At 39.6% G+C, this 26,047-nt stretch overlaps 1 protein-coding gene across 3 annotated transcripts in view; it reads left to right on the forward strand.

Annotated features, from left to right (window-relative positions):
- The window catches only part of atp1a2a (ATPase Na+/K+ transporting subunit alpha 2a), a 74,034-nt gene that overhangs the window by 10,937 nt on the left and 37,050 nt on the right, over nt 1-26,047 (forward strand). The window contains exons 6-17 of one of the 3 annotated variants that reach the window (XM_026925209.3): nt 2,708-2,842; nt 4,314-4,431; nt 13,073-13,341; nt 16,488-16,686; nt 16,901-17,013; nt 17,120-17,254; nt 17,641-17,720; nt 17,964-18,073; nt 18,604-18,779; nt 20,572-20,708; nt 20,846-20,996; nt 24,219-24,387. In XM_026925209.3, coding sequence (XP_026781010.1) covers nt 2,708-2,842; nt 4,314-4,431; nt 13,073-13,341; nt 16,488-16,686; nt 16,901-17,013; nt 17,120-17,254; nt 17,641-17,720; nt 17,964-18,073; nt 18,604-18,779; nt 20,572-20,708; nt 20,846-20,996; nt 24,219-24,387 — 1,792 coding nt within the window. Of the gene's footprint in view, nt 1-2,707; nt 2,843-4,313; nt 4,432-13,072; nt 13,342-16,487; nt 16,687-16,900; nt 17,014-17,119; nt 17,255-17,640; nt 17,721-17,963; nt 18,074-18,603; nt 18,780-20,571; nt 20,709-20,845; nt 20,997-24,218; nt 24,388-26,047 lie in introns of those variants that run through there. The other 2 variants (XM_053227529.1, XM_053227530.1) reach the window with 2 other exon arrangements.

Below are 26,047 nucleotides of genomic sequence, written 5' to 3' on the forward strand. Positions count from 1 at the left end.
GGAGTTTAGCTCTCAGTTTCAGAATGTACTGAATTTCATTTTTGCTATTAGAAAGTCGCTCCTCCCAGTTTTCCCTCCAAGATGCCACGAGTCTTGCGCCCATACAATAAGTATGAGCCACATATCCCAATTCCGTGCATCATCGTGAACGAACTTATGAATTATATTTTTAAGTGTTTGATTAAAGTGTACAACCAGCCCATCTGTCTGGTAAACACTGTTGTGAATCAGTTTAATCCCCGATAATTTGTAAAGTTCGTGAAGTGACATGAACGTAGTGCCGTGGTCAGTCATGATCTCTTTTGGGATCCCAACTCAGGAGGTAACACAGAAGAGTGCCTCCTCAACACTGCGGGCTGAGATGTTGTGCAGAAGCACGCCTTCTGAGTATCGCTTTGGATAATCAACTAAGACTAACACAAAGTGATATCCTCTCGTGCGCCTTTTTAATGGCCCAACGAGGTCCATGCTGATTCTTTAAAAGAGGACCTCGATTAAGGGTAATGGATGCCCTGGTGCTTTTGAGGTGGCTGGGGATTCACCAGACACCACCTGTACACATGACCGCAAATGACCGGCCAATAGAAAAAAACCATTAGATAGGTTAATGTTCCTGGCCTAAATGCACATCCATGGGATTATGATGAGCTGCTTGGAACAGAAGTTTCCCATGGCTTTTTTGGAAACAACAACTAGGTCATCTCTTTCAGTTTGATTGTCCTGCATTGCTCGGTATAACCTATAATCAATAATCAAACAATATGGGTGGTGATAGTGCAACGTTAGGCTCAATTTGCTGACCATCAAATACTCTCATTTGGTCAAAGGCGTGCCTCAGGGTCTTGTGCGACTGCTCCAAGGGGAAATCCCTGAGGGGAATATCTGCCAAGAGTGGAGGTGCGGAACCCTCCCCACCCTCCAAGAAACAATGGGGAGGAAATTGGGTTCAGACGGCCGGTTTTGCCACCCCCACCCCCCCAGCTGCACGGCTTCGTTGAGGGACGTGGGCCAATGGCACATGGCCCACTCCACCATTCCTGTCGGGAGTCAAGTGACGAATTGCTCCAGTACCACCAGCTCGATGATCCATTCTGCATCCCTCTCCTCCACCATTAAGCATTGGTGAATGGCAGCCATGCTGATATTAACTGCACTCTTGTAACTGCACTCTTGCTCCTGTGATATTGCTTAAATATCTAAAAAAATAATGCAATTATATTTACTATGTTCAAATTGGGTTTAACTATACTGTACATGACAACTTACATAACACTGTTATTTTATTATTAGCTGCAGTTGCAATTGGAAATATTCAACCCCCCTCACCTTAAAAGGTATTATGATGATGTGTATAGAATTAAATGAAAATGTACAACAAGTCTCAGTAAATAAAATATATTTATTGCTACATACAAGCAATTTTGTTAACATAAGTTGACATAATTTTGAGTTTAAATGAAAAACATCAAGTTGAAATGTCCATGTGCACTATTATTCAACACCCACACTCAGTACTTGGTGGCGCATTCTTTTGCCTTGATAACCTCTAATAAGTGATTTCGGTAAGTGCTGACAAGCTTCTGACACCTCTCTTGTGGAATCTTTGCCCATTTCAGCTCATTGAGGTTTGGTGGCTTCCATGTTTCAACTACTTTCTTTAAATTCCACCAAAGATTTTCTATGGGATTTAAATCTGGAGACTGAAAAGGCCACTCCAGGACATTCCAGGACTGATTCCTTAACCAAGCTTTGGGTTAGGGTTAGGGTTATCACAAAGGTTCAAGTTCACCACAGAAGGCATAATAATTCCTCCTCAAAATGGCTTGGTATTTTTGTGAATCCATGTTGCCCTCCACATGGTCAAGATTGCCAGTTCCTGAGTATAACTGAAAGTTATAAATCCTTACTTTCTTTGGGGGTTTGAATATTTTTGATTGCAACTGTAGATAGCAAGCTGATGGAACCATATATGTAATTTGAAGGAAATTGACTGCAAATTGTCAAGGAAGTTGCTTTAACTACTGTTTATGCTTTTTATGGCAGTGTGTTCCTGCTGAAAAATTCACATCCTCTTTCCTCTTTCCATTCTGCTTCAAGTGACCATGAGTTGTGAGAAGTCAATGAGGGGGGTGTTTAAAACAGTATTGGAACACAGAGCAAGTGATGTTTTCTCTGTTCTCACATCCCCAATTTAACTAAGCAGCTAATTAGCAACTGCTTTATGAACTTAGTCACGTGAGCAGAGCAGAAACTTGCCACGCCTGGGATTGATGCCATACCTTGATATTTTTAGAGGTGATGTGCTGTCCATTTTTTTGTGTGTATGTTCATAAACAGGGCTGGTAAGTTAGCCATGGTTTATTGGTATATGTTGTAAACAAATAATGTTTTTTGATTGAAATTTGATTTGATTACTTGATGGAAAGCTGTGGTGATTACTGGCTTTATGAGGTAAAAAATGAAAGAAAAGTAAAAATGAGAACCTTGATGTGTTAGAAATATAACATTATTTTGTTACCGATTTTGTTACTGATTACAAACCAGGTAAGGTGCGTAAATAAGATCTTTAATTAAAATGTGTTATCCATCAATAACACATTTGATTTATATTCTCCTTCTCTGACACCCCCCCTCCCCCCCAACACACACACACACACACACACACACACACACACACACACACACACACACACACACTGTTTTATAGCAAGCTTTGGTGATCCGTGAGGGTGAGAAGAAGCAAATCAATGCAGAGGAGGTGGTTCTGGGAGATCTGGTTGAAATAAAGGGGGGCGATCGCATTCCGGCTGACCTACGGTTCATCTCTTCCAGTGGCTGCAAGGTATGAGAATGAGAGAAGCTGAGCAAAGAGTCAGAGACTGAGAAAGAAAAATATTAATACATCTTCACTGTCATCAAAATGAAAGTGATGAAAATAAAACCTTCCTCCCACAGCTCCCAAGATATGATACAAAAAAAAAATCATAGTCTTTGGTATGTATCACTCTTCCTCTAATGGACCTCAAGAAGCAATGCACTGAAGTAATTTTATTACAAATTACTATATTGTGTAATTGTATCCAAAACTAGTCAATGCTCTCTTCATATTTTGTTTGATGTTAAAAGACTTATTGTAACGAATTTTTAGAATGACATAGTTTTTTGATTAGATTGATTAGGGAACTCAGGAGTGTACAGAGAAGTACTTAATTGTAAATGACCACATGCATAGATTCAAATGCATATCAATTACTGGTAATTAAAGCTACGGGAGGTAAAATTTTGAAATGTTGCTCTCTGCTGGAAAAGTGCTATTGCAAGCTACTTGTGGAAGAAGAGGGGTGAAGAAATTATACTTAAGTGAATGTACAGTTGTATAGGTAATGTGTCAATTACTTGATTAAAAGTGGAATTATCTGGCCAAAAATGTACTCAAGTGAAAGTAAAAAAAAGTGCTACTTTTAAATGTACTCAAGTATTAAAAAGTAAGTGTTTTTAATGGATTCAATTAAGTTAATGTTATGTTTTCATGTGAAAAGTAACATTGATGCTAGCAAATTAGCAAAACTTACCACAACATGCTTTTTCAAATTAGATCATGCCTTCTAGGGAGGCAAAGAAGACACCTCATTTTATACGAGCAAATGGAAACATTTTACTGAGGAGGATCCAGGGTTATCATCCACATTGCAGTTCGTTGGCTTATCCATCTTCAGGCACACACAGCTATAGTATTAACTACATTGTGTAGTATGAGATGGTCACAGCAAATTCTTGATAGTTTTTTTTTTTCTACACTGATAAACTTGAATGCGTGCTAAACTGAAAAGACTGGGTGCTAAACTGAGTACATTTGATTGATATATTGGCTTACAATCATTGGCTGAATGAGAGAAGAGGAGACCTTCAAAATTTATAACTAGTTTTTTTGAAGGTTTAAATAAAAAAAAGCACAATTACTCATACATTCCACCTTGGTACAAGATTATCAATTTTGCTCTCCTAGGATCAAGCCCAAATTACATACTGCAAAAAGGATTTGTGTCTTGTAATTGCTTAGTATTACAGAAGTGTTATGAGAATAAAATAACTTTATTAGCTCATCTCTCACTCTTGCCTGATATAACCAAGTTTGAAATGCAGAAATACAGAAAACTCACCAACACGTTCTATTAGCCATGCAGCCAGCTAACGAGTTCTCTAGCTCAACAGCTTCTGTACTTGAAACAACTTCCTCACTGAATAATAATAATAATACTTTATTCTATTATTATTATTACATTCATTTCTGTTTGATGCTTCTTTCTTTTCAGGTAGACAATTCCTCTCTGACAGGAGAGTCTGAGCCTCAAACCCGTTCTCCTGACTGCACTCACGAAAACCCTCTTGAGTCCAGAAACATTGGCTTCTTCTCCACTAACTGTGTGGAAGGTGAGAGATTCATTCATCTGTTTGTCGATTTATCTGTGCATTTGCCAACTGGAAGCAACTTAAAAGGGGATAGTCACATTTGGCTCATTTGCCTCACACCTCCAGGGATAGGGGTTCGATTCCTGCCTCCGCCCTGTGTGTTTGCATGTTCTCCCTGTGCTTCAGGGGTTTCCTCCCTCCATCCAAAGATGTGTTGTAGGCTGATTGGCATCTCTAAATTGTCCATAGTGTGTGAATGGGTGCGAGTGTGTGCGATTGTGCCCTGCGATGGATTGGCACCCAGTCCAGGGTGTCCCCTGCCTTGTGCCCCAAGACCCATGGGATAGGCCCCAGTACAGAAAATGGATGGACGGATTATCAAAGCCATTTGATAGTAGTCATACAAAAAGAGCCAGAATCAACTGTACACCATAATTATATTACCATGGCTGTATCCATTCAAGGAAAGACACAACTCCCACTAATGAATGGGCGCTATGGGTCCGGAAGTATTTGGACAATGACAGAGTTTTTGTGATTTTGCCTTTATACACCACCACAATGGATTTGAAATAAAACAATCAAGATGTGATCAAAGTGTAAACCTTCAGCTTTATTTTAAGAGGTTCCACAAAAATATGGTGTTTACCATTTAGGAATTACAGCCATTTTAAACAAAGTACCTCCATTTTCAGAGGCTCAAAGGTATTTGGACAAAGTGACATAATTGTAAATGTAACCATAATTTTAATACTTGGATGAAAATCCTTTGCAGTCAATTTCAATTCAATTCAATTTTATTTGTATAGCGCTTTTAACAATGAACATTGTCTCAAAGCAGCTTTACAGAACATAAGAAACAAAAAGCATGCAAACAGAAACAAAAACATGCAAATAGTCCTAGATCTTAGACAGAATTATCCCTAGTGAGCAAGCCTGAGGCGACTCAGGCGACTGTGGCAAGGAAAAACTCCCTTATATGATATGAGGAAGAAACCTTGAGAGGAACCAGACTCAAAAGGGAACCCATCCTCATTTGGGTGACACTGGAGAGTGTGATATGAACAATGTCCTTTCTGTATTTATTTATAGTCATGTAGGTTGTTGTCTTCCTCAAAGTCCTCAAAGTCCACATAGGGTTGGCAGCATTGCTTTGAACACCCAAATCCTCACGAGGCAGAAACCGGCTGGAGCAGGTCCATCTCTGGATGCCTCAGGATCCTCATAGGGTTGGCCTCGTCTACTGGAGCTGGCACAATCTCTATGTGCCTCGGGGATGGATAGAAGAAGGGAAACAAGTGGAAAAGGAATTAGCGTAGCTGCTGTTCAAATTTTAGTAAGCCCTCATAATTTGCAATTAATCAGATGTACTGAGGTACAAGGTTATGGTGTGTGTTAAGTGTATGCCTGGCTAAAGATATATGTCTTCAATCTACGTTTGAACTGGGAGACTGTGTCTGAGCCCCGAACACTGTCAGGAAGGCTATTCCAAAGTTTAGGAGCTAAATACGAAAACGCTCTACCTCCTTTTGTAGACTTTGATATTCTGGGAACTACCAGAAGTCCGGAGTTTTGAGATCTTAAGGAGCGTGGTGGATTGTGACGTGTTAGAAGACTGGCTAGATACGTGGGAGCTAAACCATTTAGAGCCTTGTACGTAAGTAGTGCTAGTTTATAATCAATTCTAAACTTAACAGGTAGCCAGTGCAGGGATGATAATATTGGGGTTATATGATCATCTTTTCTTGACCTAGTAAGAACTCTGGCGGCTGCATTCTGGACTAACTGTAGCTTGTTTATTGAGGATGCAGGACAACCACCTAGCAATGCATTACAATAGTCCAGTCTGGAGGTCATGAATGCATGAACTAGCTTGTCTGCATCAGATACAGATAAAATGTTCCTAAGCTTGACAATGTTTCTAAGGTGGAAGAAGGCTGTTTTAGTAATATAGGAAATATGATTTTCAAAAGACAAGCTGCTGTCTAATATTACGCCCAGGTCTTTCACTGTCGAGCTAGTAGTAATAGTACATCCTTCTAAATGCAAGTTGAATTGAGAGAGCTTTTGTGTACTGGTTTTTGGACCAATAAGTAATATTTCTGTCTTATCAGGATTTAATAACAGAAAATTATCAGTCATCCAATCTTTTATATCTTTAACACACTCAGTTAATCTAGACAATTTATTTATTTCATCTGGTTTTGATGAGATGTATAACTGGGTATCGTCAGCATAACAATGGAAACTAATCCTATGTCTTCTAATGATGTTACCCAAGGGAAGCATGTAAACTGAGAACAGCAATGACTGCCTGAAGTCTGGAGCCCATGTTCTCAAAACTCAAATTCTGAGTTTCCTCCCTGGGGATGCTTTGCCAGGCCTTCACTGCAGCCACTTTCAGTTGCTGCTTGTTTGTGGGTCTTTCTGCCTTCAGTCTTGTCTGCAGTAAGTGAAAAGCATGCTCTATTGGGTTGAGATCAGGCAACTGACTTGGCCATTGAAGAATATTCCATTTCTTTGCCTTCAAAAAGTCTTGAGTTCCTTTCGCAGTATGTTTAGGGTCATTATCCACCTGCACTGTGAAGCGGTGTCCTATCAGTTTTGTAGCATTTGGCTGAATGTGAGCAGAGAGTATATCCTTATACACCTAGCTACTTCTGTCAGCAGTCACATCAAAAAACACCAGTAAGCCTGTTCCATTGGCAGCCATACATGCCCATACCATAACACTGCCTCCACCATGTTGTGGTATACTTTGGATCATGAGCTGTTCCTTTCTTTCACCATACTTTTGTCTTCCCATCGTTCAACTTAATCTTGGTTTCATCAGTCCAAAGAATCTTATTCCAGAACATGGGAGGCTTTTTTAGATGTTTTCTGGCAAAGTCTAATATGGCTTTCCTGTTCTTGAATGTTACCCGTGGTTTGCACCTTGCTGTAAACCCTCTGTATTTACATTCATGAAGGCGTCTCTTGATTGTAGATTTTGACAATGATACACCTACCTGGGCTCCAGACTTCAGGCAGTCATTGACTGCAAAGGATTTTCATCAAAGTATTAATATTATGGTTATATTTACAATTGTCACTTTGCCCCTGAAAATGGAGGTACTTTATTGAAAATGGCTGTAATTCCTGAATGGTAAATGCCATATTTTTGTGGAACCTCTTAAAATAAAGCTGAAAGTCTACACTTTGATCACATCTTGATTGTTTTATTTCAAATCCATTGTGGTGGTGTATAAAGGCAAAATCACAAAAACTCTGTCATTGTCCAAATACTTCCAGACCTGACTGTATCTGTATTATGCTAAGATACAACTCATTTAGAATATTTATAATATATTAGTTTTTTAAATTCTGTATACTAGTATTAACATGTATGTTACAACCCCAATTAGTCTAGGGATATGTGGGGAATAACATTTATTTGATTATTAAAAATATGAGTTGCGCGTGAGTAGTCAAGGACCAGTAACCAATAGTGCAAGACAATCCAAGTGATTTATTTATCTATATACAAGTGGTAAAGTGTGTAGTGCCGGGTGAGAGTGGTAATATTTACAAACTATTTACAGTAACACTTAACAGGACACCAAAGGGGAAAAAGGGACTCGAGCAGCACCAAAGCAAAGAAATGAACAAAACAAAACAAGTCTACCTATTTTAAACCCTCAAACCTAACTACAACAAAAGATAGAAAATAAATCTTCAGCGTCCAGGACGCTCTAACTACCTATTCTAACTAGCCAAACCAAAAGTACAGAGGGTGGTGCTCGCTCCTAACCGAATGTGTCTAATACAAATAAAACAGACCTCCCGCGTGCTGCACCATGTATGTCAAACAAGTGACTAGAACAAAGTGGGGAAACATGGAACAATTGACATACAAGAACAAACACAGTAAGGCAGCGTAACTCAACACAGAACAAACAGAGGTACAACAGGGTTTTAGTTTAAACAACCAGGACAACAACGACTTCTTCATGAATGAATGGCTGCGGGTTTTAAATAGGCGGGGTCAGAGGTTGATTGGTTGTCACGGCTGATGACATCAGCGGGGATAATCGAAACAGACAGGAACATTATCCAATGGGGCAACTACTGCAGACAGAGAGAAAGAGAGGGAGGGCGAGAGAAAAGGGGAGAGAACAAAACACAAAAAACACGCGGACATACCCCAGAATGTAACAATGTATAATTCTGTACACTAGTATTAACAGGGAACCAACCAAGCCACTGGGAGTGTACTCTCGGTGCCGGTATCAAGCCCGGATAAAAATGGGAGGGTTGCATCAGGAAGGGCATCCGGTGTAAAACCTGTGCCAAATCAAACATGCGGACCAATGATCTGCTGTGCTGTGGCATTGTCTACAAAGTGTACCAACAACAGCAAATTTGATGTTATTTATATTAGATCAGATTGAGCCCACTAATTTGATTAGACAAGCGGACTTCCAAGAATGCTGATATTTTGTACAGCTTATTAGAAGACCAGGAGCAAAAGCAAAACATTACCAGCAATACAAAAACAAACTACAAAATACTTCTGCAGATCAAGCACTGACTGTCATGTGGATTGTAATGCACAGCTAATATCTACCTGTCTACCTTCAGTCATCTCCAGTGAGCAGACATAGAGGGAAATGGAAACCACAGAGTGGCTCTTTAGCGGAGTGATTACAGAATGCTTTTAGCAGGGATGGGAAATCCTCTCCACTCATACAGCATACAGTGCTGTTCTGCCTGCTGTGAGGGCAAATGCGCAGTGGCTCAGGCCATGTAGCCACCCCCCGTGCATGTCCCTGCTCCACAGGGCAGGGGTGAAGGTATCACAAGCCACCATTTGAAGAAGACTTACAGCAGAAACACAGAATCCATACCACAAGATGTAAACCACTCATTAGCAGTAAAAATCAGAAGGCCAGATTGGAATTCAGAGATTGGCCACAAAAACTTCTGGAATCAAGATTAACCTCTACTAAAGTGATGGAAAGGCCAAAGTGTGGAAAAAGAAAGGATTTGCTTATGATCCAAAGCATACAAGCTCATCAGGCGAGCATGGTGGAGGTAGTGTCATGGCTTGGGCTTGCATGGCTGCTTCTGGAATGGGCTCATTAATCTTTATTGATGATGGATCTCATGATGGTAGCAGCAGAATGAATTCAGAAGTCTACAGAAACATTTTGTCTAACAATTTACAGAGAAATACATCCAATATTTTTGGGAGAAATTTCATCATTCAGCAAGACAATTACCCAAAACACACTTTCAACGCAGCAAAGGCATTCATCAAGGGGATAAATTGGAAGGTTTTAGACTGGCCACGTCAATCACCAGACCATAACCCAATTGAACATGCAAGAGGAGAAGGAAGGAACCCCCCAAAACAAAAAAACAACTGAAAGAAACCAAAGATACAAGCATGGAAAAGCTTGGTGATGTCAGTGGATGCTGGCTTGATAGTTATTGCAAGCAAGGATATGCAACCAAATATTATGTCATTTACATTAAGACTATCTGTTCCCCTAAAAACTGGGTGGTCTGTTACCAAAACTGCCATGTTTTAAGTTAATATATCTAGAAAGCTGAAATTCTGATCTATATGATCTATATTTATCAAGAAATCAAGAGCCAAATGTCTGTATAGCAAAAACAAATGAATTGGTCATTCCAATACTTTTGGAGGGGACTCTATTTCCTCATCCCTCTTGAAATTAAACCCGGCCAGCAGACGAGGATCTGTCTTGTATCAGTCACAGCAGGGAAATGTTGATTTTAACCAGTGTTTCAATGCTGTGAGATAAAACAGCAAGGTACAGTGGCATGTGCACAACGCAGATGGTCACTGCAGGAGCAGCTCTGCTGTGAATACTAGATAGTGTGAAAATGTTCAATAGTCACTACCATCCATTTCGATATTGTAATTATTTTATAGTTCTCGCAGTCCAAATGAAACAAAGCAGTGGGCTGTTTTTGGCAGGTAGCCTTGAGTTGGACATGTGCTTTAGAGCATCATACCATCAGCCTTACGAGAGGGGAAACCTTTGATAATCCACATCTCTAACTATGACACATTCCAGGGACATGCTGATCATGTGGCTAAGTCTCTCCTGTCCAATAGCAGAGTGCACATGATTTTAAAAAAAAAAATAAAGGCAGTTTAGAAAATGAGCACACTCTGCATTAGTCATAGGCAATATGGGCCGGGTGGGGCTATATCCACATTTGGAAAAATATTTTGCAGCTTGCCTGAAAGTATTCAAAAATCTCACTATGAGCAGACAATTCAATTCAATTCAATTCATTTTTATTTGTATAGCGCTTTTTTACAAAGGTCATTGTCTCAAAGCAGCTTTACACAAACAAAAGTAAAGTGAAGTGTGTGTGTGTGCCGTCTCTGATGAGCAAGCAGGGCGACGGTGGCAAGGAAAAACTCCCTGAGATGGTGATAGGAAGAAACCTTGAGAGGAACCAGGCTCAACAGAGAACCCATCCTCATATGGGTTTACACTGTAGTGTGCGTGTGTGTGAGTACAATGTGTGTTGGTGTAGTCCATGGAAAACAGCTGAAGCGTTTTCGTGGCAGTATGAAGCATTGCCGGTGGACAGGTCCAGAGTGAAGGGGGGGAGGTCTGGATTACCAGCAGCTCAGGAGTGATGCTCATCTGGTCCAGAGCGTAGGGGGGTCTGGATCACCGGCAGCTCAGGAGTGTAGCTCGGCAGAAGGAGAAGGAAAGTGGTTAGGTACATTCACAGTCACCGTGTGGAGATAAAACTCAACATCCACGAGTCCCCCAGATCTACTCCTTTGATAAAAACACTAGTCGCTAAATGCTAGGTTAAATAAATAAGTCTTCAACCTCGACTTAAACACTGAGACCGTGTCTGCTTCACGTACATTAACTGGGAGGCTATTCCATAATTTTGGGGCTTTGTAAGAGAAAGCTCTGCCCCCTGCCGTGGTTTTGGCAATGCGTGGTACTGAAAGACAGCCTGCATCCTTAGAGAGAAGTAGGCGCGGCGGAACGTAAGGTACTAACATATCGCTTAAATACTGCGGAGCGAGACCGTTTAATGCTTTATAGGTTAGGAGTAATATTTTAAAATCGATGCGGAATCTTACTGGGAGCCAGTGTAATGTAGATAAGACTGGCGTGATATGCTCATACTTCCTAGTCCTAGTAAGGACCCTTGCTGCTGCGTTCTGAACTATCTGAAGCTTATTTATGCATCTAGAGGAACATCCAGATAGTAAAGCATTATAGTAATCTAATCTGGACGTGATAAATGCATGGACTAGTTTTTCAGCATCACTTAGCGAAAGTATATTTCTAATCTTAGCGATATTTCTGAGGTGGAAAAATGCTAACCTGCTTACATTATCTACATGCGCCTCAAATGAGAGATTAGAGTCTATAATCACACCGAGATCTTTTACTGTTAGACTACTTGAAACAGAGAGACCATCTAAAGTAACAGTGTGATCTCTAAACTTACTTCTAGCGGCTTGTGGTCCCAGTACCAGAACCTCTGTTTTTTCTGGGTTTAGCAGGAGAAAGTTGCTTAGCATCCAGTCTCTTATGTCTATCGCACATGCCTCAACTTTCTTTAACTGGCTATTCTCATCTGGCCTAGCTGAGACGTATAACTGTGTGTCATCAGCATAACAATGGAAGCTAATATTATGTTTACGGATTATGTTACCTAAAGGGAGCATGTATAATGTGAAAAGCAGTGGGCCTAAGACTGAACCCTGCGACTGACAGCAGATCAAAGTCAGTATGTAGACACTATGTGGTTCCTTGTTTGTATTCCTGCTTTCTCACACTATAATTAGGCTACTTCTTACTTGTCAGTTATGCAACTGACATGAATGACAGCCAACCAGGGGCCCAATTTGAGCTCAGGCCCTAGGGCTTCAGCCCCACCTAGCCCCTATTATAATTCGGGTCTGCTGTTATGGTTCATGTTTAAAAAACTGGCGCTGATTAACAACATTTTTTTTTAATATGCTGATTGGTCCTGCTACAATATTTTTTGAGTGCTCAGTTTGGTAAGTTTGAACTAACCTGGGATACAAAATAAGCCAGTAGGTGTTGGAGCACACACAAAATTATGTTCGGGCAGAAGAAAAAAAGTTTAATTTTAGATATTTCTCAATAAATGTGTTAGATTTGTTTGAAATTTGTTGTTAATCATACTGATAACTACTTTTTACCATCTTCAAAGTATTACAGGCAATGGGATGTAGAATTCAATGCCCAGCACATGTTGGCATATTTATTGGCTCAAAGAAAAAGTGTTCGTTAATTCCACAAAAGACTTCTTACCAAAGTACGGGAGATGAGAATCGTCCCAGCTCCCAGCCAAAACTGGAAGATGTAGTGAGTAATCCATTGTGTCATCTGGAATAAATCAGTGCAGCAGTTAACATAGTATACAAAAATATCATGATTTCGCATGAATATTTGTTTAGTAGCCTGGACAACTGATCAAAAATGTGTGACTGGTCTCCTTTCAATGGCTTCCCTACTCATCCACACACACACAGATATAGTTATTTGTTCACTTTCAGCACTTTCATTTATCAGAAGTTACGTATGTACTCTGTTAGATATGGGTATATGTATTGATGTGTGTGTGTTTGTGCGCGCAGGCACGGCCCGTGGCATTGTGATCGCAACAGGAGATCGTACAGTTATGGGGCGAATAGCGACCCTGGCTTCTGGGTTGGAGGTGGGCCAGACCCCCATCAATTTGGAAATTGAGCACTTCATCCACATCATTACTGGTGTAGCTGTCTTTCTCGGTGTCTCGTTCTTTATCCTCTCACTCATCCTCGGCTACACGTGGCTCGAGGCTGTCATCTTCCTCATTGGCATTATTGTTGCCAATGTGCCTGAAGGACTGTTGGCAACAGTCACGGTGAAGTTTACATCCACACACACAGATATACAAAGATCACCTTTACATAGATGCATGTACTCACCTTTCCCCCTTCACACACAAACACACAAACAAAAAAATAAGACAAATAAATGCTATGTATGTGTGTATAACTATCAGGGGCAGGACAATTTCTTGTGCGCATGTGCACACATGCCAACACTTTCTTGATGCTTTCTGAAAGTCAAGTAGTGATGTATGATGTAGTATTTTCAATAAATTTTCTATCATTCAGTCATCTTTCTCTGGATTGGCCTGTGCATCCTGCCTTAGCAGGCTGTCAGGTTCTGCCACAAAGCACCATAATCGGTAACGTGTTGACTTGGCTTTGGTAAAGGAGGTCCCTATGTGCCTCCTCTGAATATATGCATCATCTCGACAATGTGTCCACTGCACCATTGTGCAGATGAGTGAGGCTGACTGTGAATGGGCTTGGTATGGGGTTATGTGATATAGAAATGGGGTTGGTTGATACAGAATATATAGCTGAACATTTCAACATTGGTCCCCTCTAGCTGAGACATGGACATCTTTCCATCTGTGGAGTTTGGGGTCCAGCTACAAGCTGAAAGCCCACTTTTGTAAAGCTTGTATCTCCACAAACCTTGGTGAATTACTGCTGCAGATGCCATCAATAGTCCTAGCATCCTTAACAGAAGCTGTGGTGGCCTGGCTGAATAAAAATACTTGCTACACACTGGGGTGACAGGGTGACTAGTATTCTCAGTGCATCTAGCCTCATGCCAATGAATTCTGTGGCCTGCTTTGGTGAGAAAAAGTGAAGTAATGTGTTGTGACGATGGGCCGGCAGCCCACGCACTTAAACCAACAAGCGCGCCTCACTCTACTGCTGCTATGGTGCTGAAAGGACAGCGCCACTTCAGCACCACCCCTGTTGTGGAGAGCACGGGAACACGTGCCTGCAGGGGGCGGAGTAATCAGGCATGGCTGGCAACCAGTGAGGGCTGTGGCAGCTCCCTACCCTCCTTGAGAAGAAGAGAGTGTATAAAAGGGGCCTGCAATATGGGTTCGACAGACAGTCTCGGGCTTATGCCCCACTTTAATGTTCTCTCTGTGCCTTGCATACAACATGGAGGGCGACTCTCCCAGCACCCTCAGCAGCGCCATCCTGTCTGCCTGCCAACCACAGAGCCCCTTGGGTCCCGCTGCTGCATTGCAACCTCTCCTGCACCATGCCCTTTTCCGGGATGACCATGACCTCTTCACTCGGCACACCACTTACCCTTCCCGCACCTATAAATAAAAGACCCTTCTGCACCTTACCTTCCTGTGGTTCATGCTCAGCCCTCTGTGTATGCAAAGTGCCACACTGTTCAAAGAAGGGTGCACATGTCCAGACTGTACTGCTGCCTAGTGGGAGCACATAGGAACCACTTGTCCAAATACAGCAGTATCCTGATGCCTGGTTATCAGGGGAAACAATGTCAGTTGCATAAATCACACATGCCACTAAGGAGAGGCAGAAGGGTGGGACTTTGAAAAGGAATGCATTTGGAAAGCAAAGCAGTGTTGTGAACCAGTACTGTAGTTGCATGGCTTGACCTGCCTCTAATAACATTAACAAACGAAAAAGGAAGGGTCTTTAGCAACCAGTTCAACCCTGGCTTGATTTGTACGTGTCCAGCTGAATGGGGAGTGTCACCCCATGCACTGGCCTAGGTGTCCCAAAATGGAATCAGGTGTCTATCAACTCCTTTACACAGGGGTTTCTGTATATTGGAGGAATTGTTCCAATGCTAACAGTAAGATTTGGCACCAGGGTCTAAATCTGGCAGCTGAGCTCGCCATGCAAGCATTAGTGTCACTGAGCACTCAGCGAAGGGAATGTCAGAGTCAGACACTGCTTTTTTTGAAGACACTGGTTGCATGATCCAAGCGAGTAGAAAAGAGGAGTCTGTTGTGTGGAGGAAAAACAACTCCAACCAGGAAACTGCATATTAGATGAAATTCAGCTAACTTATTAAACTCAGCAATGAGTAGAGGGAGTATGGTGGGGCATGGTATGGTGAGGGAAGCCTCTCAGCCATGCTAGTGACATGTAGCCAAAGGCATGATAGTCATAACACTTACCAATGTAAATTAAATGAGAGGAGGTTGTCCTCAGCTTTGGAGGACAAAATACCTCTAGCTCCAAATGTAATCACAAGCTGCAAAGGGGACAGGTCCAAATTGTGTGCATATGCAACAGTATTTTTTGCAAATACCTAGTCCATTTCACTACTACTTTCATGACTTTTTGGAAAGTATTGGCATGTGAGCACACTCGCACAAGAAGCTATGCAGGTGATTCTCACCATCCCTGGTGGGTTGGAGGGGTGACATAGCATTTTTTTCTCTCTCTTCTCTCTCTCCCTCTCTCTCTAACACGCACACACACACACAGAACACACACTGTGGCTACTGGCCACTGTCACTATGAAGAACTGTCTCTGATTCTCTTTTGGGCTCTCTTTGTCTCTGCTTGTCTCTGTTTCCATTTTGTATTTCTCTTTACCAGTCTGTCTCTCTACCTGTCTCCTCCTCTCTGTCTGTCTTTACCTGATTTACCATCTTTTCTGTCCCTACCCACTGACTGTCTTGTTTACTCTCTCCGTTTCTGTTGTCTTCATGTTATTATATATATATATATATATATATATATATATATATATATATATATATATATATATATATATATATATATATATATATATATATATATATATGGCTGTCTTATTCCTTTGCCTCCTGTCATCTCCATCCTCTTTGTCTCTCTTCTTGACTCCCAATGTCTATGTTGTGTGTGTAAATTGAGCTCTGGAGTCTGCTACACATTCATCTCCATCAGCTTTGTAGACTATAGTGAATGAGAAAAAACACTACTCCCTTTCCTTTTGTTCCAGTTTCAATTTTGCTCCTGTCACCATTCCAAATTTAATTCACTTTTCTGTTTTGCTCTTTCTCTTCCTGCCTCTCTCAATTCAATTCACATTCAATTTGAAGTAGCCTTTTTGGAATTGTTTATTCATTTACAGTGCTATAAATGAATACAAAAATAATCAATAAAATTAATATTAATAACTCTCTCTGTTTCTCCTACATCTCACTCCGTTTCCTTCTCTCAGGTGTGTCTGACCCTAACAGCTAAGCGTATGGCACATAAGAATTGTTTGGTGAAGAATCTGGAGGCTGTAGAGACTTTGGGCTCCACCTCCACTATATGCTCAGATAAGACTGGAACCCTGACCCAGAACCGCATGACCGTGGCCCACATGTGGTTCGACAACCAGATCTACGAGGCTGATACTACAGAGGATCAATCAGGTGAGAGCTATATTTCAGAGAACCAGCTGGTAAGGAGGGTGCTCCAGAAAGCCCATCAGCTAAACCTAACCATAGATGAGTCTTTGTGTTTGGTGTTTGTGCAGATATACTGCTCTAGTCAATTCCAATTAACTTCATTGTAGAGAACTTCATTAAAACTCTTACACATGTCCTTATATTCTTTGTATATGGGTGTGATTAATTTTGCTCACAGGCAATGGGGCCTTTGATAAGAGCTCCCCCACCTGGACTGCTCTGTCACGTGTAGCAGCACTCTGCAATCGTGCTGTCTTCAAACCTGGACAAAAAGATATTCCTATTCTGAAGGTGATCCCACAAGCATTTTGGATGTATCTATTTTTCTATAATATTGACTTCCTAATTAAGTCAGTATTTTCTTTGTAATCGGAAGTTACTATGAATGTTTATGTAGATGGAGACAGCAGGTGATGCATCAGAGTCTGCTTTGCTAAAGTGTATTGAGCTCTCCTGTGGGTCTGTAAAGGCATTTAGAGAGAGAAACCCTAAAGTTGGAGAAATTCCATTCAACTCAACCAACAAGTTTCAGGTACAAACATCCCCACAATCACACTACATAATACTGTATCTGAATCAGTATGTAAATTAAATTATTATTATTGATATTGATTAAATTAATTAATTCAAAGTGGTTGAAAAAACAGGGATGCTAGTTTTACAAAGTCCTTTTTTGTTTTTTTGTTTTTTTTTTATTTAACGGGATGATCTCCTTAAATCTACCCTCGCAACAAGTAATATAGTAACATTAATATATTATCATAATAAACATTTATAAAAGGGGTTTCCATAAAATCAAATCCGCATATCAGACAGGAATTTCCTCATGCTCCACTATACCATTTTCTTCAAGAATCCACTATAATACTCACCCCAAAACACACAATTTTTTTTTTATTATTCAATCCATCCCTCTAGCTGTCTATCCATGAAATTGAAGACAGTCCAACTGGGCATCTCCTCGTGATGAAAGGAGCTCCCGAGAGGATTTTGGACAGGTAAATCAGTGTACAGCCAATAAATGCTGATCTGTTGTTTCCCTACTGACCTGGCAAATCAGTGCCATTGACAAGACAGTATGAATTCATTCATTTTATTGATTCTATGGTTTTAAGCGGTGCACAATTACTGTAAATCTATAATTGTGATTACAGATTAACTCTTGGTAATTCTCAAATGATATGAGTAGAAGAATATTATTGCTAAAAGTCGTAGTTATTGATAAGTGTTTGAATGTGCAGGTGCAATACAATCATGATCAATGGGCAAGAGCTTCCTCTGGATGATGACTGGAGAGATACATTCCAGGGAGCCTACATGGACCTGGGGGGTCTCGGGGAGAGAGTGCTGGGTAAGAAAAGGGAGGGCTCTAGGTTGTTGGGTAATGCTGAATGAGAGAGTTTTTGGTAAGGCAGAAAAAGTGTTCAAAGAGTATATGCTTAGGTGGCCATCAGAAGATGGAGAACTATTAAATATGACTGTGTATGTTTGATGGTAGACACACCTACAAAAGTTCAGGTGGATACTCATCCTTTGATATATTAAAATGAAAATGAAATGTAATAAATCAGGCATATATTTTTCACATTTACACTTCATATTTACTATACTATTGTAACATGACATCATAACCTATGAAATCATAATTATTTCAGACTCTATTCTTACCAGACAGTTATTCAAAAACAACTCTGATAAAAGCTACCTAAAAATATGTAACTGGCAGGTTCACCAATTTTCACCACCGGAAAGTTGAAAGGTGTCTATGGTGTTTAGGTTTTTTTCTGCAGGCTGATAACCATCTTCATTTTTCTGAATGTGTGTTTTTTTTTGTTTTTTTTTTAAATATTCTGTTGTGTTTAATCTATATCACTCCTGCAGGCTTCTGCCACTTGTTCCTGTCACCCTCTCATTTCCCGCGAGGTTTTGCATTTGACTGCGATGACATCAATTTCCCCATGGACCATATGTGCTTTCTGGGTCTTGTGTCCATGATAGACCCCCCGAGAGCTGCCGTGCCTGATGCCGTGGGCAAGTGTCGGTCGGCTGGGATAAAGGTATTAGTTAATTCTTTTATTTGTCCACTTATTTGTTTACTTCATTCATTCTTCATGTGTATGTCTGTTGAAAAGCTGACTCAGCAATACTTATGCTGTGTTCGTCTGTTTACCTCTCTTTTTACAGAAAAGTTTTTAATGAGCAACATTTTTATAGTACCATACAATGGACATACAAAACTTTTCTCACCTTTAATGTGAAATTGCAAAGTATACAAATAAAGTGAAAAACGATCAGAACCTTTTTTAGGGGGAAAAAAACTTAAAATAACCTAGTTGCATAAGTGTGTACACTTCTAAACTAATACTTTGTTGAAGCACCTTTTGATTTTATTACACCACTCAGTCATTTTGGGTAAGAGTCTATCAGTGTGGCACATATTGACTTAACAATATTTTCCCACTCTTTCTTCCAAAAACATTCTAGAGCCGTCAGATTTTGAGGTCATCTCCTGTGCACAACTCACTTCAGGTCACCCCACAGATTTTTATTTGTATTCAGGTCTAGGCTCTGGCTAGGCCATTAAAAAACATTGAGCTTCTTTTGGTTAAGCCATTTCTTTGTTGATTTTGATGTATGCTTTGGGTCATTGTCATTCTCAAAGGTGAAATTCTTTTTCATCTTCAGCTTACTAGCAGACACCTGAATGTTTTTCGCTAAAATTGACTTGTATTTGTAGCTATTCATGATTCCCTCCACCTTGATAAAAGCCCCAGTTCTTGCTGAAGAAAAGCAGCCCTAAAGCATGATGATTCTGCCGCCACCATGCTTTAGCTTGGGTATGGTGTTCTTTTGGTGATGTGCTTTTTTGTGCCGAACATATCTTTTGGAATTATGGAATTATTATACCTTTTGGAATTGTTTTCCTCAGACCAATAACACATTTTGCCACATGGTTCGTGGTGATTTAGTTGAGCTTGGATGTGTTTTGTGAGAAAGTGCTTCTGTCTAGCCACCCTACCCTATAGCCCAGACATGTGAAGAATACGAGAGAATGTTCTCACATGCAGAGAGTAATCACTACTTGTCAGACATTCCTGCAGCTCCTTTATTGTAACTGTTGGTCTCTTGGCAGCCTGTTTTTGTCTTGTTCTTTCGTAAATTTTTTTTTGTTCTTGGTAAAGTGACTGTGGTGCTCCATTTTTTCCATTTGTTGATGATGGCCTTCATGGTGTTCCATGGTACATCTAATGTTTGGAAATTCTTTTATACCCCTCTCCTGGTTGATGTCTTTCAACAAGTGAGATACCATATAGGCTTTGTAAGCTCTTTGCGGACCACGTCTTCAGCAGTCAGACAAAACCAAGATGATGTCAAGAAAATCCTACAGAAACAGCTGGTCTTTATTTGGGGTTAATCAGAATAATTTCATTGATGACAGCTGTATGATCATTAATTTTGAACATGAATTAATTTTCATTGGTTCATTCTGAACACAGCCAGATCCCAATTATAAAACGGTGTGCACACTTATGCAACCAGGTTATTGTAACTTTTTAATTTTTCCAATTTTTCCCTAAAATGTTTGATTGTTTTTCACTTAATTTTTATGCATTGTAATTTTCACATTGAGGGTGGAAAAAGTTCTGACATTTTTTATTTCACAAAAACCTGCCATTTTAACAGGGATGTGTAGAGTTTTTCTATCCACTGTAGGTGCATTTCAAAATTGATTAGTGCTGTTTATCTGAGCTATGTATGAGGTTAAGTAGGAAAACCTGAACATTTTTGTATATTTGCATTTTAAATATCAAAGAAAAATTCAGTGTGCACTGTAACTCATTTGCAAAGGTGATCATGGTAACTGGAGACCATCCAATTACGGCTAAGGCAATCGCTAAAGGTGTTGGCATCATCTCAGAAGGCAATGAGACAGTGGAGGACATTGCAGAGAGACTTAACATCCCATTAAGTCAAGTTAACCCACGGTGTGTGCATCTGCATGTGTATTCTATATATATTTTCAGTGGCTTGATAGTGTCAAATATTTCTCAAATACCATGGTAAAATTTCTCAAAAGTTCTAAATAAATGTGTGTCTGTGTGTTTGTGTTTGTCTGAGACAGAGATGCTAAGGCATGTGTAGTGCATGGTGCTGATCTGAAGGAGATGAGTTCCGAGTATTTGGATGATCTCCTGAGAAACCACACTGAGATCGTCTTTGCTCGCACCTCTCCACAACAGAAACTCATCATTGTAGAGGGCTGCCAGCGACAGGTAGGGGTGTGTGTGAAAAAGCAAAAATGCAAAAAGCTTTTTGCTAGTTAACTATGTTACTGTGGTTTTAGGAATATGAATACTGCATTAGTGCCACCAGATCATAATCTTTCCCTGGAAGTTCCAACCAGATCAGTGCTGTTTCCAAATAATTATATTGTATTATACAGTCTAAATAATACTATATTTTAATCAAATATATAAATTTCAAATAAGTTGAAAGTGACAAATCATACATGACCTATAGAATAAATGCATCGAAAGCCTGCCATCAGAGAAATAGTAATTTTGGAAGTCTCCCCTGATTTCTGATGGTAGATTCTCCTAATACACTATAGGGGAGATTTGTCTTCCCTTGATGGAGTGGCAGCTCTTTCATACCCATTAACATAGTTTGAAGTTCCTATGTTTTTACTGGCTCAATAAACAAATGGTACCAGGTTTGAATTGTTTTACAACAGGATAAAATAAAACAGCCATTGGTCAAAAAATTTGCCTCCTGAGACGTTTACCATGAAGCAGGATTACAGAGTTAGCTTTGGCTAAAACTTATCCATACCACAAATGTGGCAGTCGTTTCAGCTCAGGAGGTCACCACAGCAACTGACTCTACATGCCTAACCTACTCTGGGGCAGGTTAAGTTGAAGCTAACCACACTGAGCTTGTATAAAGGCAGCTTCCTGTCCAATCATAGAGCTAGGAAGTACGATTGCATCACTTTCCTTGTGGAGCTAACCGCTTGTATTGTGAAAGGATCTGTATGGTGCATTAGAGTTTTCAGAAAGAGAAGGAATCTGTTAGGGTTTTCTTATTCTTATACATTGTATATGCATTTTTATATTAAAAAAATGTATTTATTTAAAAAAAATGAAAAAGCAGCTAACTGACTTAAAATGAATATTGGTCATTAGTCTATGTTTTATAATGTGTCTGCAGCCTATTAGATTTTCTCAGAGTAATCACTGCATTGGACTGAACACAAATCACTATTGGAGCACAAATGCATGTACATGAATATAGAACCCCAGAAGACCTTTTCCCCCTGTTTACACAACCTGTGATTGGACCCTGACTACTGAGCATTAAGGCAAAATGGCCTGGGTCAGTTCATTACTTGTATTCTCATTGAGTATACACTATATCACTGCTTGTTATGAGAGCTTAGTATGAATACTGACTACCTTACTTTGCTGCTTGGAGACAGAGGGTATTCTTGCAAGAATGGAGGATGACACCATATCCAGAGCAACTACCTGGACCTCCATTTAAGGGGGTCATGCAAAAACTAGGATCAAAGTAGAAATAACCTTTGATATTCTCAAGTCACACTTAAATTGTTTAAGACTGTTAAGTGTAGACCTAGCCAAGGCAAGTGACATAACAGTGCTGCACACTATAATCACAATTAGAATGGAGAGACTCCGTGATTTGGTACATCCTTTCACCGTGGAACAATCAGAGGGCAGGGCTGTTCCTTAATGAATTTGCTATTGTTCAAATGGCAAACGGATGACTTAATGAATTTGTTATTGTTCAAATGTGTCCACTGTTTATTTGATCAATTGTTTAATTTAGTGATTTTTATTTTTTCTTAAAAGGGAAGGAGTAAAGGCTATATTAAGACATTAAGATTATTTGCAAAGTACATTAAAACACATTTCAACATGGCAATACTATACCATTTTTCAATAATCCAGCCGTTCAGTTTACAGTTTGATTTACTCAGTTTGCACTAGGTTGTACTCCATGTCTCATTGTAGGGTTCCTTTGTATGGCACCCTTACATTAAAAATACACAGGGCTGGAAGATGTTAAAATGCTCAATGATTCAGATTTTTTTAAAATACTGATTTACCTCAGAGGTCACCCTGCTATGACTATAGGTAGAGATCCTAGGTTGGGAGGAAGTCTGTTACCCCATGGATTAAGCAGGAAAAACAACATTGTTAACAGAGAAATTTGAACATATAAGACTTTGTATAGACTACTGTGGCAATGTGATATCAAGGCTTTAGCCGTCTTATTGAACAAAGACAAAAAACACTCAATATTTTTAATGTTTACACAGCTACTTAATTAACATTTTATTTACGTTTACTTGTATTCTATTCTACTTCTCCCATTCTTTAACCAATTTATAATCTGGAGATGGAGGCCCACCACCATTTTTAAATGCTTTTTCCTACTAGTTGTAAGAAATATCACCAGAGAACTTTGTCATAAGCACAACAATGAAACAAAGGATAGAGTATATGGACAACAACATTTAAACAAGTAGCCTATGCCCATAACCACTACTTACAACTTTGTATAATATTTTTGTAGTTTTTCTTTATCTGCTGCCAAGACCATCTAACACAGTTGAGACAGCAGCCACAGTTACTGACAATTATTTTTTATTATTGCAATTATTAATGAGTTATTTCATTTGCAATTACAGTTAAGTGTCATGTGAACTAATATAAAATGATGTTATGTGTTATAACTTCTGCATTTACAAGGTCTGTTGTTTTTTTTCACGTGCCTTGGCAGCAGCGACAGTATGCTTTTTGCCATTATTATATATTTGAATTTTTAAACAGAATTCATTATAATAGTTTCAGCTGTAAAATTTACCACCTTAATCTGCTCCATCTCCAGCTTTTCCAACAAGCATTTGAGCCAGTGTGACCTCTGCCCTTTTTAAAGTGATTGCCCACAGGACTTGATGAGGCTCAACTTAATGAGTTGTAAACTTGTGTCGTGATACAGATGAAGCCAACATGTGAATGTTGTGAACCCGGCTATCATACTGAAACCCCAAGGTTTTTATGCTTCCTTGGTGGTACAACCCTCTAGGGAAGATCACCTAAGATTAGAATTTGAATAAATGACCACAGATGACTGTAGAGGAATTCTGACAGAATTCTGACAGACAGTTCTGATGTGGTCTCTAACTTAAACTACCACAGTTCACCCAATCTCTCATCCAGAGTGACCAGATGAAGAGCTGAAAGAGTGACAACTCCACCCTGACATAATGCCAGGCCATCTGGGCTTCGTTCAGAAAAGTTTAGGTGGAGGTTGACTGCCTCTCTTCTCAAGAGACTATACATTGCTGCTTGTACAAAATGGTAGGCCTTAGAGGTATGGCAGTTTTTTGGATGCTGTTTAAGTGATGCTGTTTAAAGGTTGTTGGCATTGGACTAGGGCCAAAGTGTAATTGTTGTTTGCATTTGCAGGGTGCTATAGTGGCAGTGACAGGTGATGGGGTAAATGACTCTCCTGCTCTAAAGAGGGCTGACATCGGCATTGCCATGGGAATAGCAGGATCTGACGTCTCCAAACAAGCAGCTGACATGATCCTGCTGGATGACAACTTCGCATCCATTGTAACAGGGGTGGAGGAGGGTAAGATAGAGAGAAAAGACAGAGAGTTAGAAGGGTAAAGAAATAAAGAGTTGAGGTGGTATTAAATACAAAAATATGACACTGTTTATTAATAGTATCTTGTAGGAAAATGTTTTTCACATGGAGGACAGAATTTTTATTTATAAAATTATGAACTACACTGCATAGCAAAAGACTGCTCATTCACCTTGTCGTTCAAACCATGGTCACGTTTTCTTAACAGGAGAGCACAACAGTGGCTCCTGACCATAGATTTTGTTGGGAAAGAACAACATTAATAAAATTTAATAACATAAACAGCATAGCCTCAAACAAAAACACAGTTGATTTAGTCTGTAGGCTACTATGTAGTCAATTTTAAAAGTAACCCTGTAATAGGCCATTGAAACTCAACAACATAGTCATCTTGCATACAGACTTACAGCTCAATTTGAGTGGTTTTAGATGTACCTTTTTGCAATTATGTTTGATACAGTAAGGTAGACAGAAGCGCTAAGGTCATTACTTAAAGCGAGGTTTCAGCAAAACTACATTTCCAGACAATTTACATCTTAAAACCACAAAAAAGAACTGAAGCTATCCCATATAATTTGGACATTGGAAAAGGGAGGTACATTTTTCTTTTTTATCTTGCCTTTTTGTGTGAAACAAGGTCACCATGGTGCACACACATTTCTGATGTACATACATTATCCACTCCATAATCCAACTTTCCTTATCCCAATCTTTGCAAAATGTATTTCAGTAGAAAGTGTTCTGTACATCATACACACTGTTTGCACTTATATTTAATGCTGAATATTTTCTATAAAAGAAGATCTAGGTGGCCACAGAGTATTTTAATACTAGACAGCTTTGGCAGCCCTGTCATTAACTGTCCACTGCTCCTACCCCAAGCATAGAGCAGTGTGATCCCTCCCCCAATGAGCTTCTATTGGAGCCTCTTTTAGCTCCCATTTTTGACCACCATGTCCAAAAATAACTCTGTGTAGGTAAATGGGGGCAGTGAGCACACTGCTCTACAACTGCACAATATCTAGAAGGGTGAGCAGATCAACAGATCCACATGTCTCTCAAATAGCATTTTATTTTATAAACTGCATTGGTCACTCAAAAAAGGTAATTGGTATTTCAATGGAAACTAAAATGTATGGAATTGTGAATGAGGAAGATTAACATTTGTTAAACATATGATATACATTCTTCTCTGAAAGTATTGGAATGACAAGACCAATTCTTTTGTTTTAGCTATACACTGAAGACATTTGGGTTTGAGTTCAAAATATGAGTGAGATGATGGATCAGAATTTCAGCTTTCATTTCCAGATGATTACTTTTAGATGTGTTAACAATGTAGAACATTCAATTCAATTCAATGTTATTTGTATAGCGCTTTTAACAATGGACATTGTCACAAAGCAGCTTTACAGAAATAAATAGATTCACAAAAAAAGTAAAAAAAATATATTGTAAATATTTTGAATTTATCCCTGTGAATTTATTCCTAATGCCCCAACATGACACCTTTGGTTTGAGCCTATATTTGTTAGCCAATACAACAATTTGGAATGGCCTGAAAAAGAATGAAACCACTGATGTACTAATGTACTGATGTTAGTACTGATGTACTAACGGCCAGACATCGAACAGGTCAGCCAAG

The sequence above is a fragment of the Pangasianodon hypophthalmus genome, chromosome 21 (genome assembly GCF_027358585.1).
Source record: "Pangasianodon hypophthalmus isolate fPanHyp1 chromosome 21, fPanHyp1.pri, whole genome shotgun sequence".
NCBI classification, from domain to species: domain Eukaryota; kingdom Metazoa; phylum Chordata; class Actinopteri; order Siluriformes; family Pangasiidae; genus Pangasianodon; species Pangasianodon hypophthalmus.